The 17,864-nt window shown below is 45.1% G+C and overlaps 1 protein-coding gene across 1 annotated transcript in view; it reads right to left on the bottom strand.

Moving 5' to 3' along the window:
- SMARCAL1 (SNF2 related chromatin remodeling annealing helicase 1) overlaps positions 1-17,864 on the bottom strand; it is a 50,033-nt gene that overhangs the window by 17,417 nt on the left and 14,752 nt on the right. Inside the window, exons 8-12 of the mRNA XM_080671285.1 lie at positions 16,374-16,524; positions 15,164-15,322; positions 12,152-12,217; positions 5,892-6,032; positions 2,484-2,702 (exon numbers count right to left, since the gene is read on the bottom strand). Coding sequence (XP_080527411.1) covers positions 2,484-2,702; positions 5,892-6,032; positions 12,152-12,217; positions 15,164-15,322; positions 16,374-16,524 — 736 coding nt within the window. The remainder of the gene's footprint in view (positions 1-2,483; positions 2,703-5,891; positions 6,033-12,151; positions 12,218-15,163; positions 15,323-16,373; positions 16,525-17,864) is intronic.

The raw sequence follows: 17,864 nt of genomic DNA, 5'->3' as shown, positions 1-17,864 counted from the left end.
AACTCAATTTCTCTTTCAGGGACAAACTCTTCATTTTCCTAGGACCCCATGGAAGCAGACAGCAACTCTCAAGCATGGGTCTGGGGAGGGCTCCAGGCTCTTTCTCTGCTGGATTCTCTAAGAATTACACTGCAAATTAGCCTTCATTTTCATAATCTGCAAAATACCATTAAGACTCTGGGATGCTGAAGAAGCGGGATGATAATCACCCTACAGGAGGGATTCTGAGCAGTCGGCATTCTCCTGATGTATTTTTCCAGAACCAAGCCCATGAGGCAGGCCATGGCTTCCTTTTTTAGGTAAGAAAACATCAAAGTATGCCAAATAATTTAAGGGACTTGCATAGCTACCAGAGTTATAAAACACCCAACATTCTTGATTCCCATGGCTCAGCCTATCCAATTTCACAGCACAGCCTGTAAACTCAGGAAATCAAACTCTCAGGTTACATCTGAAACCACTGGAAGAGCACTCACCTAACCAGAGGAATGATGCAAGTTGAAAGTTAAAAAAAATGATGAAAGTTTAAAAAAAAAATGCTTTCAAATCTTGCTGCACTAAGTACAGAATTCCCATACACCTCTTTCTTGGTGGCCACACGGCACAATTTATAGTTGCCTCTTGGCCAGTTAATGGGACTTTCATCCTCAATTCTAATGCCCACTGCCTTTTCAGTTGTTTACGTTGGCTCTCAACCTGGTTCAGAAGGTGGACCAGGTGCAGGCAAGGGTGTTCTCCAGGAAAGCCCACGAAATGCAGATAGACTTATTCCCATCACACACGCAAGGAACTAAAACATTGCATTTGACAAATTTGCATCTAAAAATATCACACTTCTGAATTTTCTCTGATCATGTTCTGTTTGCTGTACTTATTCATTCACTTTCTTATCTGGCAGAGTTCACAGAAGACAGAAGTTAGACCTTAATGGTTTAAGACAGTTATAAGAAAAAACTTAAAATTGAGAAAAAATTTCCATTCATTGAATTTTCATTTGTAGAAACCAGAAAAGATCACCAAGACTGATATTAGCAACAGAATACTCTGGTTCCACTCGTGGTTTCACTGAAATACAACTTCAGAACCACTGGTCTGTACATCTACATCAACTTGTGAACTCTGATATGACCCTAGACTCTAGGCCCTAGAGTTTTCAGAGTTCACAATTACGTATAATTTTCTGGATGACTCTAGGCCATCCAGATAATTATACGTAATATGGCAAAAATTAATACAGCTTGATAATTGATCCATGTATCCTCTAGCCTACCTTATATTTCTTTTTTTAATATTACCTTTTTAAAAAATATGTTTTTATTGATTTTAGGGAGAGAGGAAGGGAAATGGAGAGAAACATCGATTGGCTGCCTCCTGCACTCTTTCTACTGGAGATTGAGCCCGAAACCTGGGCATGTGCACTGACCAGGAATCAAACCAGTGACCTCTCTGTGTATGGAACAAAGCTCAGCCAACTGAGCCACACCCACCAGGCCCCCTCTGTTTCTTAAAAGTTACCAGTTAGTCTGCTCAATCACATGGTAAAATAACATTAACAAAACACACACACCACACATTCTGTCTCGTCATTCTTATCTGTTTTGTAATCTTCCAGAAGGCTGAGAGCTCATCTAGATCTAAGTCTCTTCATGCAGGGTAATACCAGGCCCAGATAATGCTTTATGATAATGTCAAAAATGTCAATGTCATTTTCTTGGCAATGAAAATTGCTAGGTTTCATCCCACAAGGACAGAAATGGAGCTGGTGTAGATTATCTTGTGGTACTTAGCATAGTAAGACACTAACAACAGATATGAAATGAAAGTTCTGAAATGATAAAACCACCATAGTGGAAATAGCCCTAAAATATAGGGGTAATAGGCTTGGATATAGCCTCAGCTCTGCCACACAGTAGTCACGAGATCTTTGGCAAATCATAGCCTTTATAAACCTCAGTTTCCCTGTCTGTAAAATGAGGATCCTGCCAACCTCCTGCCAACCATAAATGACTGTAATAAGGAGACAAAGGATTAAGAAGGTTTGAGAACTCGATTTTGTTAACTGTTAATTTGAGCAAATTATATGACTAAAGCAAATGATATGGGATGGTTAGAGGGTTAATATATATATCAAATACACATAGAATTAATTTCTAGCAGTTGTTCCTATACTGAGGCATTCTCAAAATACACTAAGCATAAATTCCAACTTACTCTGAGAGATTCGGAATATATATCATCATCCTGCAGGTTGCCCCAATAACCACCCATCAACAGTGATTTCCATAAGCATAAAACTGCAAATTAAAAGATTTTCAAAGTAGATTAGTCAGGCTGAGAAATGAAGCGGGCTCACTGTCCTTGCCCAGGGAGTGGTGACGGAGAGGCAGGTTCAGAGAACTCTGTGTAATCTCCACAGAACTCCCCCTGGGAAGAAACACTTGCGAACACAACTTCCAAATCCCGGTCTCCAGCCCCAGACTCACAGATTTGTCCTTGGTGGTCATCTCCTTGGCTGCAGCATCCAGGGACGCTCTGGCCTTGGCACTGATCCGGCCCGGGGCCACCACCACCATCTTGCGCTGCTTGGCTGGGAGCTGGGAGAGGACGTCGGACTTGAGGCGCCGCAGCATGACCGCCTCCTCCAGCAGCAGCTTCAGCTCCCCCAGGTTGGAGGAGCCAGAATAATCCCATCCCCAGGTGTGCTGTGGAGGAGAACCGAGACAATCGTGAGACCCCAGGGCCCAGGAATAGGGCTGTCACCGCCTCTCACAACCTCCTCTTCCCCGGCTTTGTGCAGCGAACATCAAGTGGCTTTAAAGGATGAATACAACACCATATGAGAAACAGGAAGGAAAAGGGAAAGGGGAGTCAGGAATGAGGTGGACAAAAATCACCTATCATGGCATTCTACAATTTGGCACTAATTTGCTTTCTAGCAGCAAATGCAAGATGTCAGCGGTTTGGTGTCCATTACATTAAAAAACAAACAAGACACTTGCAACACTTTCCTGTACACTAAATACAGAAATAACATTCCTAGGGCTCATCCTACAGGGCCCATTGTACAATGTAACACCTAATGTCAGCGATCTTTATTTGATGAGATTTACAGGGATGTAAACACCTGTTGTTCTCAGTATGGTCACACCAACACATTCAAGAGCAATGTCATAAACACAACGGCAGTGATGGTGGTGGTGGGGTTAAGGGGAGGAGCCAGAACACAGATTTTTGCCCGTCTGGCTGAAACCAGAGGAGGTCCTGCGTAAACCTGGCTCCTTCATTTGATCAGGGGGGGCAGTGAGCAAGAATGTCTACTCCCTGCCACACTGCTAGAGATGTTACCAGTTAAAATAACCCCATCTTTCACTAACAATCTTCCTGGAAACAGGACTGACTTCCACAGTCAGGGAGCCAGGGTGTCTGCTTCCTTAATTTTTAGCCACTCATCCCCCTCTGGGCCCCCCTCCCCTGGACTGTGCACCACCTGGGTAAGGGTGCACCTAGTTAATTTTCCAGGGCCAGAGGACCTAGTATAATTGTGGAGACATGGTAGGTGTCCATGAAACCTTTGCTGAATTGAGAATACAAAGAGAAAGTCAAAGGTAGAGAAATAAAATAATCAAAAATTGTTTCTTTAAAAAAAAAATACTCTGAAATCAACTGGAAGTTCAGCCAATGCCTTCACGTTATGGGGTTGGAAATGAGCTCGGCATGGGGTACTCTCTTCAGGGGCTTCTATTAATGCGAGAAGCTGGCCACACACACAAAATGGGAGCCCTGGGCTACCGGCTGCACAGAATAAAAATCATGCTGGGAACAAGAGGATATAATTAATCTGGATATCATGCTCCCAAGTGCTAATATTATCGGCTCTTCATCTTGCAGGTTAAAAACCCATACCAAAGATTTTAAATTGGACTTCAAAATAATCACAGTCTAACAAGCTTTCACTGAAAACCCCAGGCACTAGGCTAGGTGGGAGAAAGAACACAAAGATGAGGAAGGCACTGCCCCTGACTGTTTTATTGGGTGGTGTCAGGAAGAAGCAGCAAGAAGGAGGGAAAGGGTGAATTTGAGGATGGCACGAGAAACTGGAGAGGGTGGAGGAGTCTAGGAACACAGGAGGGCACAGTTTGGGGAGTAAAGGCAATGAATTCCATCTTCAGCCCCTTCAATCACTGGCTGAACAGTATCCCACGGGCCCAGACAGTCAAGGAAGAGAAGAAGATCCTTTTCAGAAAGTGGATTATTTGCAGAGGACTAAGATACAAATCACACATGAAGGGGTTTGAGGAAACATGAGAAGTATATACAATCTGGATTGATCCAAGGGGAGAGTGCATCACAAATGTATTAAAGTGTTAAAGAAGTATGTTTAATAACTGAGAAATTTCCTGTCTCAGTAGCAGGCTAAAAATAGTTTGCAACTAACTTTACAAAGCACTACAATTTATATTATAAATACTTAGTTTGAATGTAAGTGGATATTTTTAAAGTACTTGAAAAAGTTTTATTTTCTTTAAAAAAGTATTTAACAATAAGGCCGACAGTCTGATTTACATCATGAACTTGCAGAGCAAGGCTCTTCTCTCATGAATGGCATGGGCAACAGGCAACGAGTGAGTCCCAGCCAGTTCTCCAAAGTCAGTGTCTTTGATACAAATAGTGGCTGGGTATATTTGTGATTTGATCACAAAGTGGGAATCTTTAAGGTCTGAATTAATGAGGTTTTGGAGTCCAGCCAGTCTATGGCAGGGCCCCTGCCCACAAGAAAGAGGCAGGTGAAGCTCAGGGTGTGGCTCAAAGTTTACAAAGTCACAGCAGACCGACTGGCAACAAGGAGTCAATGTTTTGAATTGGGGCTTCCGGAGAGATGCAGAGGAACCTGGGAGGAGGACAGTGTCCCACGCTCAGCTGCTTGATCAGATTAATGATCACGGAAGAACGCAATGGCCCAGCAGGAGGAATCTGGGATTTGTGAATAATGTAATTTAAACATTTTTAAAATGTTAACTTTCTCTGCTTATAAAAATAATCATGTTAGTGTACATTACCTTCCAGTCAGATATGAGAAGAATAAAGGGGAGAGAGGAAGGAAGGTAGGGAGGAAGGTAGAACAGAAGGGAGGGAACATTTTGGATCCTATTTTTTTCACTCTTGTATTTCCCCATGTTGTTAAACATACATTTCTTTTTTCACTAAAACAAAACAAAACACAAACAAACAAAAAACAAAACCACACCAAAAAACTGAGGTTCTAGAAACCGAGATTTTCATTGCAAAGATCGTTGTGGTTACAGGCTCCCTCTGCCGCTTCTGGAGGACGGAGATGCACAGACTAGCTCCTGAGTGTGCAGGCCAGAGGCAGCGCTCCCCATGGAGACTCAGGGTTCACTGAGAGCCCACCCGAGGTACGGGATCTTGCTCCCATGCCACCTGCTCAAAGGCCTCCTTTGCCTTCACTGCATATATTTTCACCTTTTCAGAGGATTTTTCATACTCCTCCCCATGCCAAGTGACCTTCACCAGCCTCATCTACTCTCTTCCCTCTGTCTCCGCCTCGGTCCACCCCCAGCTCGCTTCGGAGCCATTCTCTCCGGCAAGAGCTGCTGGTTCTGAGCTCTATGAACCTACACGTTAGCCATGGTCCCTGTTGGAAAACACTAAGCTAGAACCACCATAAACATTAAAAGTAGGAGGGATTGCTCTCATCTTACTCCAAGGACACTCCCGGGTCAGAATTAGGGGCAGGGCAGAGCTAAAATTCTTAATTCAGCTCCCTGTCAGTGCTCTTCTCATCATACCATGGACAAAGAGAAGAAACAGAAAGGTAGGGGTCAAAATCAGATGACAGATGGGGGGCTGGTGAGGAAGGGGAGAATAAGTACCCGCTTGGCATCACAGTAGCGAAGTCCAAAGGCATGAAACTGAGGGAAGAAGGTTGGCTTGACGGCAATGATCTGCGTGTACAACTCTGCAGGTCGTGACATGGCTGGTGTGCCCGACAGTAAGATCACACGCTTGGCCATCTAGGAAACAAACAGACAAAGGTGCTGAGAACATAATTTCCCAAATGCCCCAATGAGATAAGAGCCCCAGGGACAGCACAATGCCCAGAAACCAACACAAACGTCTTCCACTTCCTGGGCATCCTGACTGCTGGAGTTCTCGAGTTTGAGCATCGCAGAACTAAGGTGGGTCCAGATTCCACAGACTGTAAAGATCAGCCTTGCTCTGGAGCGAGGTGTGGCCCACAACCTGGGATCTCTAATGAAGGTACTGTGATGAGAGAAACAGAGCACATGTGTGCCCAGAGCCTCAGGGCATGGCCTGTGTAAGCAGTTGGATGCCATCTCCTAAGCAGCCTTTGTAGCACCCTCTGCCATCTCCACATTGCCACTTAGTATGTGACACCGAATTCTGTATCTTCTGTCTCCCTCACTAGGCTTCAAGCTTTCTGACAGCAAGGGCTAGGCTCTGTTCCTTCATTTCTGTAGCACAGTGCCCGGCACGGAGTAAGTAACTAACAAATGTTCACCATATGTTGAAAACTATTCAGAAGGAAGCTGTTTAGTGCCCTGGGACCATAGAGTAAACCCAAAGAACCCTGCACTGGAAGAGGAAGCAGAAGCAGGGGTACAGCCGCAGGCCTGCACTGCAGCATGGATCCTGACATCCATGTTGAACCTAGGAGTAGATAATGACACCTAGGACCAGCCCTACCTCACTCCCAGGACGCAGTGTGTAAACCATGATTTGATTTTCTTTAGAGGGAAAAAAAGGCCCTCACTAACTTAGCAGCACAATACTCTGAGCTGGAGATCCCTGACTGAAGCTGCAGGTACTAAGGACTTTAAAGGTGGGACACGGATCCATTTACCTTCCTCAGTCCAGGTCTGCAACAGCTCATCAGTGGGCAGAGTAGGAATACACAGTTGGTTGATGAACTTCAGGTTTCTCACTACCCTGACACCAATCTGGTCCAAGGGGATTAGACCCAAATATCCTACCTCTTATTATTAAGATGGAAAAGAGGGTGAGAAAGAAAAAAAAAAAAAGACACGTTCCATTGTATTAGAACAAGTAATCACCAAAGATTACGGGAGGTAAAATTCATTTCAGCTCTGGGAAGGGACCCTACTGTGGAGCTCGGTTGTCTAGAAACAGCTTGTTAACCACTGTAACCTTGAGTTAATGACAGTAGTGTAAAGAGTATAAAGCAACTGCATGCAATAAATCACCTAGGGAGGAAATTAGGTTTTCAAATGAATACACTTGCCTCATAAAAATAAATAAATAAAAGTGCAACCGAGAGAAGAGAAATGGCTCCTTATGAATATACAGTATATACAATTCGCAAGATGCACTTTTGCCCTCTTAGCAGCCACCTCTACTGAATTCCATTATGACAGGAGAGCTGTGAGCCTCTCCAGCTATAATTTTCCACAGTTCAATTACCCAGGACCTCTAATTTCCTGCGCATTTAATGCAGACTCATTAAAATAACAATGAGCTTCTTGAATGGCGTCTGCAGCACTGCTTGCCTTAGTAGTTCAACACCATTTTAATGAAACCAGGAAAATGAAAAGTCTTATCAATAAGAGAAAATCAGCTCATCAGCTAAACCTATTCCCCAGGTCGTTGCTACTGCTGCCGGGGATGGAGCCTGGGCAGCAGCTCTCAGCTTGGAGGGGGGAGGGGGGGCGGTGGGGAGGTGGGGGTGGGAGTGGGGGTGTGGGGGGGGGTTGGGGGGGTGAAAATCTTCTCCAGGGTCCTCCACCTCATATTTACAGAATAGACCAACACTGACTCAGTTCCCCCATACACTGCCCAGACCAGGGGGCAATGGAACCGTTGGTAATGGACGTCTGCGGGTGTTAGGAAGCAGAGGCAGCATTTTGGAAATAGAAACCAGCTTTGAATAGAAACCACAACGGAGTCGCATCTGTTATGAAATGGCTTAGGCTGCTCCCTGCTCAGCCCCAACATGTTCGTATTGTCACCACTGTCACCCACAGTGCCTTCAATTGTGCCCAGCTGCCATGATTTATATGTCACCCTCCACCTCTGAGAACTTCCATTCTAGGAAAATATAAATGCACAAAACTACATAAATCAACACTAAATTGAACACTTTATAATTAACTCCTCTAACGAAAGAAAGCAACACCCAAGAAACCTACACAGGAACCATATAAAAAATAATTTATATTTGATCTGATAGAAATTATGTGATTCACATGAGCAGACACTGTTGGGTCAGATGACCTAAAGATCAGGTTTAGTTTCCTTGTGGGTCTTGAGACGGGGCAGCCCTGCAGGTGAATAGCAGGACAAATAGGAATATATAATTTACCAAGGAGAATCCAACGAAACAACTCAAAGTAGATAACCTACACCTAGATTTTTTTAAATGAGCAGAGAGAATGTTCTATTGCAGAGAAAAGAACTTTAGTTGTTTTAAGTTCATACAAGAAGTAGACTGTACTCACACAAAAGAGAAACAATTATTTATTAGGAAAGGATGGTGGGACTCTGAGGGCCTTTCTCCCTCTAAAATAAACAATCGGATACTGTTAATAATGTTATAATACTGTTAAAACAATAAAAAGCACTGTAAATAACAGCTAAAGAAAACCCAAACATACCTCACTGCTCAAAAGAGAAGATACTGCTAAGACACCTTCAGTGGTGGAGTCAGTGGCGAAAAAGAACCTGTGATTCAGGCTGAGTGGGAGTGGAGACGGTTATGCCTGGTCAGCCTGGACCTCAGGGGCATCTACCAAAAGGTAAAATTATGACCCAGCAATTCTGTGTAGGGGAATTTGTCTTAAAGTAATAAAGCTACGAATATATAGATGATGTTCATTTGCAGAACTATTTATAATAGCACCACAATGTCCAATACCAAGGGTTAAATTATGAAGAGTGTCCATGGAACTGAATGCTCACGAGCCACTAAAAATGATGATCTTGCCCTATGACCTACATGTTAGAAAAATAAACAAACTGTTCATAATGGTTTTCACTGTTGGAGGGTTTAAAGATGATTATTAAAATGTTCTTTATAGCTTTGTCTTGCCTACCACATCTATATATATAAAAAGCTAATATGCAAAGTGTTCCCTTGGGAGTTCAACTGGGAGACTGGGAGTTCGATTGCTTGCTACTATGTGTGCTGACGACCAGGGGGAGGCACAGAACGAAGGAAGGCCCCAGCCGATAGCCTGGCAGCCAGAAGGCCCCGACTGGCCCTGATCACTGGCCAGGCCTAAGGACCCTACCCGTGCATGAATTTCATGCACAGGGCCTCTAGTCTATATATATAAAAGCCTAAGCGACTGGTCAACCATTTGACTGGTAGCTATGACACGCACTGACCACTAGGGGGCAGACGCTCAATGCAGGAGCTGCAGAGCTGCGGTGACTTGGCAGCTGCAGTTCTCCGGTGACACATCCAAAACCAGAGAGGAGCCCGATTCTGGGGTGCGTCACCTGAGAACCGCCCTCTCATAATCCAGGACTCCTCGGGGGATGTCAGAGAGCCGGTTTTAGCCCGATCCCCGCAGGCCAGGTCAAGGGATCTGGGCCTCTAGTTTATATATAAAAATAGAACCTTGCTTTAGTCCAGGCAAATAGTGCCATGGAGAAAGAGAGCTGTCACACTTCCTAGGGGACAATGACACAGTTTTTTACAACCTGAGCCTGCTGTCGTCATTTACAAACCCTCTCGATACCATCTGGCCCGGCTACCTCACAGACTGTATGATATAAACTCATCACCCCTTCATGCACATTTGCTGAAAAATCTTGAACTATTAAATGTCTTGAAATACATTACCAGAATATAGTGCTAAGAGATGCATGCGTTAGAGGACAGTCAAGTGGTATTAAGTTAGGTCCTTATAAAGTTTTAGGTGTACAACTTGATAATTTGACATCTATATACACTACAAAAAGATCATCCCCAAAAGTCTAGTTGCTCCTCCACCACATAACTGACTGCCTTCATCCCTTCCTATATGGCTTTTCCAAGGCACATTTTACTTTTTCCTAACTCTCTTCTTGTTCCAAAAATATTCAGTCACTTCCTTAGAGTATCTAGATCAGTGGTTCTCAACAGAGATGGGAAGAAGTGATTTGCCACCCAGGGGATGTTTGGCAACATCTAGAGACAATTCTGGCTGTCACAACACGGGGGCACAAGTGGCATTCAGTGGTAAAGGCCAGGGATGCTGCTACACATCCCAAAACGCACAGGACAGCTCCGCACAACAAAGAATTATCTGGCCCCAAGAGTTAGTAGTGCCAAGATTGAGAAATTCCAACCTAGATGAAAATATGGCAGAGAGTGAAAGGTTTGGTTAACAGAATAACACAAACTGCCTCTTCCCCCTCCGCCCAATCCTGACAGCAGGCCAGCATCATGTGAAGTCAACATTATGGAAGAGAGTGGCTTTCACACACCTTCAAAAGCAGCAGACTGGACCCATGGCTCCTATTTTATCATTAATTCATCCAAGTTCTACAGCAAATGCAGAGTAATATATACTAGTTAGCAGTTAAAAGATTTGCTTTGAATAAGTCACTTTAAAGATGTAAATGCTGCTTTAAGAGATCCGGCTCAGAAACACATATTTCAGACCCAGTACGGGGCCCAGTGTGTGGCCAAGAGTGCCTGACCAGGCAATGAAATATTAACAAGACAGTCGCTAAGAAGCTTTCCCATTATACCTTTAATGATATAATCTATCCATGTGCAGTTTTTGTCTAAACAATCCGGGGTACAGATTTATTTTTAGTTATGGCTGTAATATTGGAACCACAGTACTGAGGTCTATTAACATTTTTCAAAAGGAAACAAGGGTCAGCAGTACGGGAAAACATTTCATTTAAGTGTGTCCACAAATGGCTCTCTTATTTATGGGTAATATGAGCATAGGATCCAGGTTTTTAAGTAAAGGACTTTTATTTTTAAAGTTGGAGCAAATGACATAATCCTCCTTTGGAAAATGTAGCATATTACTTGTAATTATCATATAACTTGCTACTCCTAAAACAAAACAAAACTTGAAATGAGTAGACACTTGTGTGTGTTTTGTGGGGAGGTGGAAAAATTAAGTTATTTTTCAAATGCTACTTAGCTCCCCCAACATTTGACAAACTAGCTTTCCCTAGTTTCAGTATAACTCAAAGCTTTTTTTAAGCAACGAAAGCTGGTGAAACACAAAGACGGTTAAACATGCACTCCTGTTTTCTCAATCTATACAAACAGAAGTAGATTTCCCCAACATCACCTCTGAGATCTCTGCCTTGTTATGAGAGAAAAAGCTACTTTTCCACCTGCACTACTTCCTCCCAATATTAGGAAAAAGCTCACTGCAAAAAGATGGAAGGAAATTCTGGGGGGCCTTCCCTCTGTTGGGACACAAAACCTGGGCACAGAAGTGCGTGAGATGAGACAGGGCGCTTATACTGGTCATCAGAATAATTTCACATGAAGATCTGAAGCTACACTGAAGCACACACACGCACATACACACATACATGCCTGCTCACAGCCAGGACTCAACCAGCCAAAGTACTCAGGCGCAAGCTCAGACCACCCCAGAAAGGGATGTGGATGGCTGACCCTCCTTTGTTAACAAAACTGCTTAGGGCAGCCTGAGAAAAGGGCTTCAGCTTACAGGGCATGTCTCAGCTTGGCCAGCGCTTCTTGCTGGTACCCACTGGCCTGTCTGCATAACTCATCTCCCTCGGTTCCAAGCACCGAGAGCTCTGCCCCACAGCCACTTAGAAGACAGGCAGTTTCCGCTGAGCTGCTCAGGACACGCTGCTGGAGGTGCTCCCTCCGCCTTGCCCAGGAGCCCAGGAGGTTCTGGAGTGCAGTCCTGACCATCAACAGGTCTTCATCTCTAAGAGGCTGGGACCACTGCATCGACCACAAGTTCTTTAGCAGGATGGTAGGAAGGAAGTGGAATCGAGCACTACAGCCTTGAGCAGAGATGCCTTAAGTCACATCCATAGCCCACCATCCCCACCCTGCAGCCTCTGCTCTCCTTGGACCCTTTGTCAGCCAGAGCAAACCACAGCGGGATCTCCAGGCCGAGTGGGCTCAGACTCCTAGTCCACTCTCGGCAGGACTCACCTTGAGGAGGGGCATAGCTGCGCGACAGCGGGCCGTCTTCATGTTTTTGAGGAAGTGAGACTCATCCTGAAAAGAAACAGTCACATAGGTGAACAAGGTCACATCCCATGTAGAAGGAAACAGCCCACGTTAAGCTTGACCCTAGCAAGCGTCATGTTGAGGACTCTTCCCTCAGCCCTTTCTCATTCAGACAGCTGTGGGCCTGGGAAAGTTTCTCCACCACATGTTGGGCAAGTCGCTTTCTCTCTTTGAGAGTTTCTCACCTACACAGTGGGGTTAGTGACTCCTCTGTCCTATCCACCTCTCAGGCAGCGTTGAACAAACTGCCGAAAGGTGGCTTCTTCTTTGTATCACACACACCTAACATCTGCCCGGCACTAAAGCAAAATGTGCTGAAGACCCACTGTGTGCCCTACACTGGGGCCCAGGCCTCGCTCCCTAGGGGCTGGCAGGATGTCAGCTACACTGACAACTGATCAGATGATATTATGAGTGCTGTCACTGAGTCAGGCGTGACAAAGTACTGTGGGAACTTGGAGTAGGGAGGAAGACAGAATTCCTGCCATGCTTAGAACATGGAGCCTGGTTATTTATAGCTCTGCATTCTGTGCATAAGCAAACTAAAAAATATCATGTTTTCTAAAGCTCAATGAGGAATTAATATATTCTTAGTATCTGGGGAAAGTTTTTCTATTTTGGTCACAGTCGAATTACTTGCTATGTGACTCTGAGCAACTATTTGACCTCTCTACAGTGCCAGTTTCTCCATCTGTAAAATGGGTATAATACCAGCACCCAATATATTGGGTTGTCTTAAACAAGCTAAGACACATAGAGCCCTTAGAACAGTCCTGCCACTTAATAAGCACTCAGCGGATACAAGGAAGATCCTGGCTCTAAAGACCTAAAGATGACGTATAAGACCCATCCCTCAGTTCTATTTCAGCTAAGATGAACCAAAAAAATGAGCTCAAAACACAATATACAGGAATGTGAGATGAATCTCCAAATGTCACTGCATGTATTCCCACAAACCTGGGGTATAACATTTGTACTCCTGTGTGAGGATAAGCCCATATTGACAGCCAAGAAAAAGGGTTTTATAGAGAAAGTAGCACAAAGTCCAGAGATATGGAAGGGAATGGACCCTTTTACCAATGGGTAACAACAGACCACTATTATAACTAACCACAAGGAGTAGCTTCTCCTTCATATATAAAAGTGACATCTCAGGACCGTCACTTTATTCCCTCCTTCAACATTCCTCTGGAGTAGGGGGAGACAGGGACCTTAATTCACTCAAGAACAAACCATCCATGGTGGTAAGTCATTTGCTAAAAATCACATGGCTGATTAAGTGTTGAGTCAGAAACAGAAACACAGGAAATCTGCAGCCAGACACAATCCAGCTGTGATCAGTGCTCCACTTTGCCAGCTTCGTGCCTACGGGCAAATTATGTAACCTCTCTCACTGTCAGTTTTCATCAGCTGAGAAATGGGACAGTCTCTGCCCAGGGGCCATTGTAAGATCAGCTATTATACATCAAGTACCTGATAGAGGAACACACATGAGAAATGAAGGCTTTAGTCTTCCTACACATTGTAGAAGCATCACCATCATCCTGGGGTACTTCTTTCAATGTTTTTATTTCACATGATTGCTGACATTTTTTTCACCACACTTGAATTTGTGCCAAACCAGAAATGACTCCCCCAAAGATTTATTTTTTTAGCTTATAAAAAATATAAACATTTAAGTTTGCTTATGCTATGAACAGTATGATTCTCATGTCCAAATCATAATAACAGATCCTTCTCTGATTGCCACAGTACTTGGTTCACAAGTCTATGAAAGCACTAAGATGTATTCTAATGAGCTGTGCATGTGTCTGTCTGTCCTACTGGACTGTCCTAGTGCACAGTGCTGTGTGGGGATCGAAGCTGGTGCACAACTGCTAGTTAGATGAACACATGGGTGAATGTACTTCCCAACCCCCAACAGCCAGGCCCGTCTCAAAGCACCGAGTCCCTACTGCTCAAAGCACAGGTCCCTTATTGACCTGTGCGACTCAGACCCCACTTCCAGGGCCTCCTAAAGCTCTTTCCTTTCTCTCCTTCTATATGACACACACACTCTAATCTTGAGTATCAAGATTTGAGAAGACACAATCAGGAGAGAGTTCTATTTTTTAGAGAAGGAAAACACCACTAGCTTTTAAAATTCACATATCTGAGTAAAAAAGAACCTTGTGTATCATCTGGAGGCATTGGGCTTCGCTGTTTCACCAACAGGAACACGGAGGGTAAACGTCCATTGGAAATCACCCATCATAGGCTGTGCCTCTGAATGCCGGTTAGTGGTTCCTGAACTGGGAGTGGGAACTGGACAGATGGGGCGGGGGCACAAGAAGCTGCACACCCTCCAGAACTTTTTTTTCTGAGCCATGGCATCCAGTGAGTGCTGACAGGGGGCACGGACCAAGTCTCTCTAGAGACCAAAAGAAGGAAAGCCAGTCCCTGAGAGGTGTGCCGTCACATCTGGACTTAAGTAAAGTCATCTTTTAAAAAAGGACTAGAATAAAGAGTGCTTTTCTGGGAGGGGAGGGAGTGTCCTTCTATTGGCTGGAAGAAAACATATGAACTGTTGGAAAAGTTCTGAGCTGTTCTGATAAGAGGGCACCAGATGAAGGCACAAGGCTGGATTTCCTGGAGCCCCGGCGGTCCGGAGTCCACACACAGGCCTCCACAGCCGACCTCACATCGGGGAGAGACAGGCTTGAAACCCCAGTGCAGACCTAGTAAATCACATTTTTCAAAAAGATCCCCTGGAATTCTAATACGTAGTCAGGGCTGAGAACTGCTAATTGAGAGAAATGAAATGTTGGTTCACCACAAAATGAGACCATGATTTTTGTTCTACTAGAGATCGAGTCGGACTCATGAGAGTACAGGTATGAAAGAAGAAAGTTTCCACTGAGATCAAGTACTTAAAGACTTTTCCAAGTCACTTACAATAATGACAACTTTAAAAGGAGTTTTTAGCTGCTTTTCCAACTTGCTCAGGAGGTCAAAACTGACAATGTTGACCAAACCAGTTGTCAGGCGATCCTTGCCGGTCACCACGACATTGATGTGTTCTGGGTTCAGGGACGGCAGCCACTGAAGGAAGGCCTGGGGATGACAGCAGAGAACAAACCCAAAATGATGACCTGGCCCGGCAGCTACCGGCTGTGACCACAGCGACCCACCACTGCACTCTCACTGTGGACCAATGTCACAGAGCTCCCTGAAAAGCCAGCGCCCCTCCATGTCCTCCCACAGTGGCTGTACCCTGTCCCCAAAACAGCTACCTTTCCATCTTCCTCTCACCCACTCGTTCCCCTCACTTTCCCTAGCAGAACACTTCCTTCCTAGTCAAGCAGCTACTCTATCACCATTAGTGCCTTCAGTGTACCAAGCTTTGCTAAAAATTCCTCTTAAAAGAGTCACGTTCTTTCTCTGCAGAAACTTGCCATCTAGTTAGGGGTCACAGAAGTGAAGGCCACAGGTAGCATAAGGCATGGGGCTTCCTTCTTCATCAAGTTGGCTTATCTGGATTTTTATTCATGTCACAGAACCACTCTGATCCCTGGACGTATGGCAGACAAAGCTCAAGGCTGACTGATAATAAAGCTAAGTTCATGTCAGATTTTTTAGCCATAAAGGTCCCTGGTAGACAGGGAACATCCTGCCCTCACCCCTTTCCACAGAGAGCAAAAGCCCTGAGCCAGAAAGTTTGGCACGCAACCTCTAGGCTCTGCACTGCTCCACATTAGCAGGAAGTGTGGAGCTTACCCTCTCTGAGATCAGTGTTCTCATCTGTAAATGGGGTAATATCTCTTGCGCCTGCTGCACATGGCTATTATGGGATTATGGGTACTAAAGGAGGAATATTTTGAAAATTAAGTGCAGTACAGATGAAAGGTGCTACTAACAGGAAGTGTCTGCCAACAGAATGAGGTGAGTCTCAGCTCTGTGGCTCCGTGGCTTCCTTCCCTGAAGGTAGAACGGGACTCTACTTTGGAGCCCATGAGCCCAGGCTCAGGGGGCATCTCCTCTCCATTCTGCCTTCAGCTGAAGCAGGACTTTAAAGATCCCAGGCCCTGTCCCCAAGCTGTTACTTGATTCCTCTAACCCTGAGGAAAAGCGTCTTTGTTAACATCTGAACACAAAGAGCACAGACCTGCTCCCAGGTGAAGCGCACAGATGAGGGCACCACCACCAGGAGCGGCCACTCCTTCTGATAGAAGGCGGCGATGCAGATGGCCTGGATGGTCTTCCCCAGGCCCATGTCATCAGCAAGCAGCAGGCGGCCTCCTTTTGAGATGGCAAAACTGGAAGCAGACAAGGTAAAGACAGTAACACAACATATTCCCCAGGGGCACAAGTTTACCTGCCACCATGAAAAGTGATACGTGTGCATGGCTCGGTGTAGGCTGTGCACAGTCAGCATGGGCCCTGCTCATGAGAAGAGATCTGCTCCCCAAAGAGGGAAAAGCAGGAGCTAATCAGGGAGCAGAATTATAATTTAAAAAGGAGTCAAAATCGAGAAGATGTAGAATGGTGGTCAAAGGTAGGGAGAAGCTCTGTAAGATAATCAGGTCATAAAAGTCTGCAACACGAGTCACCCTCAGCCCAATGTAGGCGAGGCCCGGGGGTGTGCAAGGACAGTGGGAAACAGTCTCTAATAAGGGGTTGGGCGGGGTACCCTTGTTCACACAAGAGATCTACCTAGAGGGGAGGAGAGAAATTAGAGATGAAGATTAGAGAGGATGCTTTGTGCAAAGGGCAGAGGGAAGGAACCAGCAAAGACAGAACATGCTGCAGAGGAGGGGGAAGCCAGAGGACAGGGTGGAACAGGGAGTTTATCTAAGAGGGAGCAGCAACCGCAGCAAAGGTGCTCACTAGTCAGCAGTCTCCAGGCCCCAAGTCTTCCAGTGCAACAATTCTTGCTAATGGTTTGTAAATAAGGGTGTAGTCCACTCTTTTGGAGCCCAATTTGCTGGGCTGGAATCCCCATTCCACCACTCAAAGGTAAGTTATCTAACCTCCTGGTGCCTCAGCCATAGATGGGAATAACAGGATCTACCCCAGAGACTGTTTCAAGAATTAATGAAGTTAATAAGTAAAGCACTTAAAACAGGGTCAGAGGAATTTTCTCTTATAGTTACTATTTGACAAAAAGGCACAACAGTAAGAATGACTTGCTCAAGTCATCTGATGACTCAGTGAAACGCTGAGGGGATCCCGAGTGCCAGCTGTCTGGTCTCCTGCTCCACACACCCATCCCCGTTCAGATGATTTCTGAAAAATTGATCATCTGCTCAGAAACCTGGTAATAAGCAAGATGACTAACTCTTTTTCTTTCCTTCTCACACAGTAAAGACAGAGAACGTAATCTCTTTTAATTAGCAGCTGCTTTGGCCGACAAGAATTCTAGGCTGCACGTGGCCTTTCTGAAATGCCTGGAAAGGTCAGTGTTTGATGAAGGTGGAGAATGGACATGCAGACCTGTGGGTGGCATGAGGCCAGCACGCCTGGGCTCAGCGGCACACAGAGACAACGGGCGTCACATCGTTGCACTTCCTTGTCCTCCCAGCAGTCACAACAGCCCACCAATGAGAGGGAGCACCCCAGGCCATGGCCACCACGTTCCTTCAATGGGAAGGCAGGG

This window comes from Plecotus auritus, assembly GCF_963455305.1.
Source record: "Plecotus auritus genome assembly, chromosome: 5".
Taxonomy (NCBI): domain Eukaryota; kingdom Metazoa; phylum Chordata; class Mammalia; order Chiroptera; family Vespertilionidae; genus Plecotus; species Plecotus auritus.
This window is presented reverse-complemented; position numbering and strand designations above follow the sequence as displayed.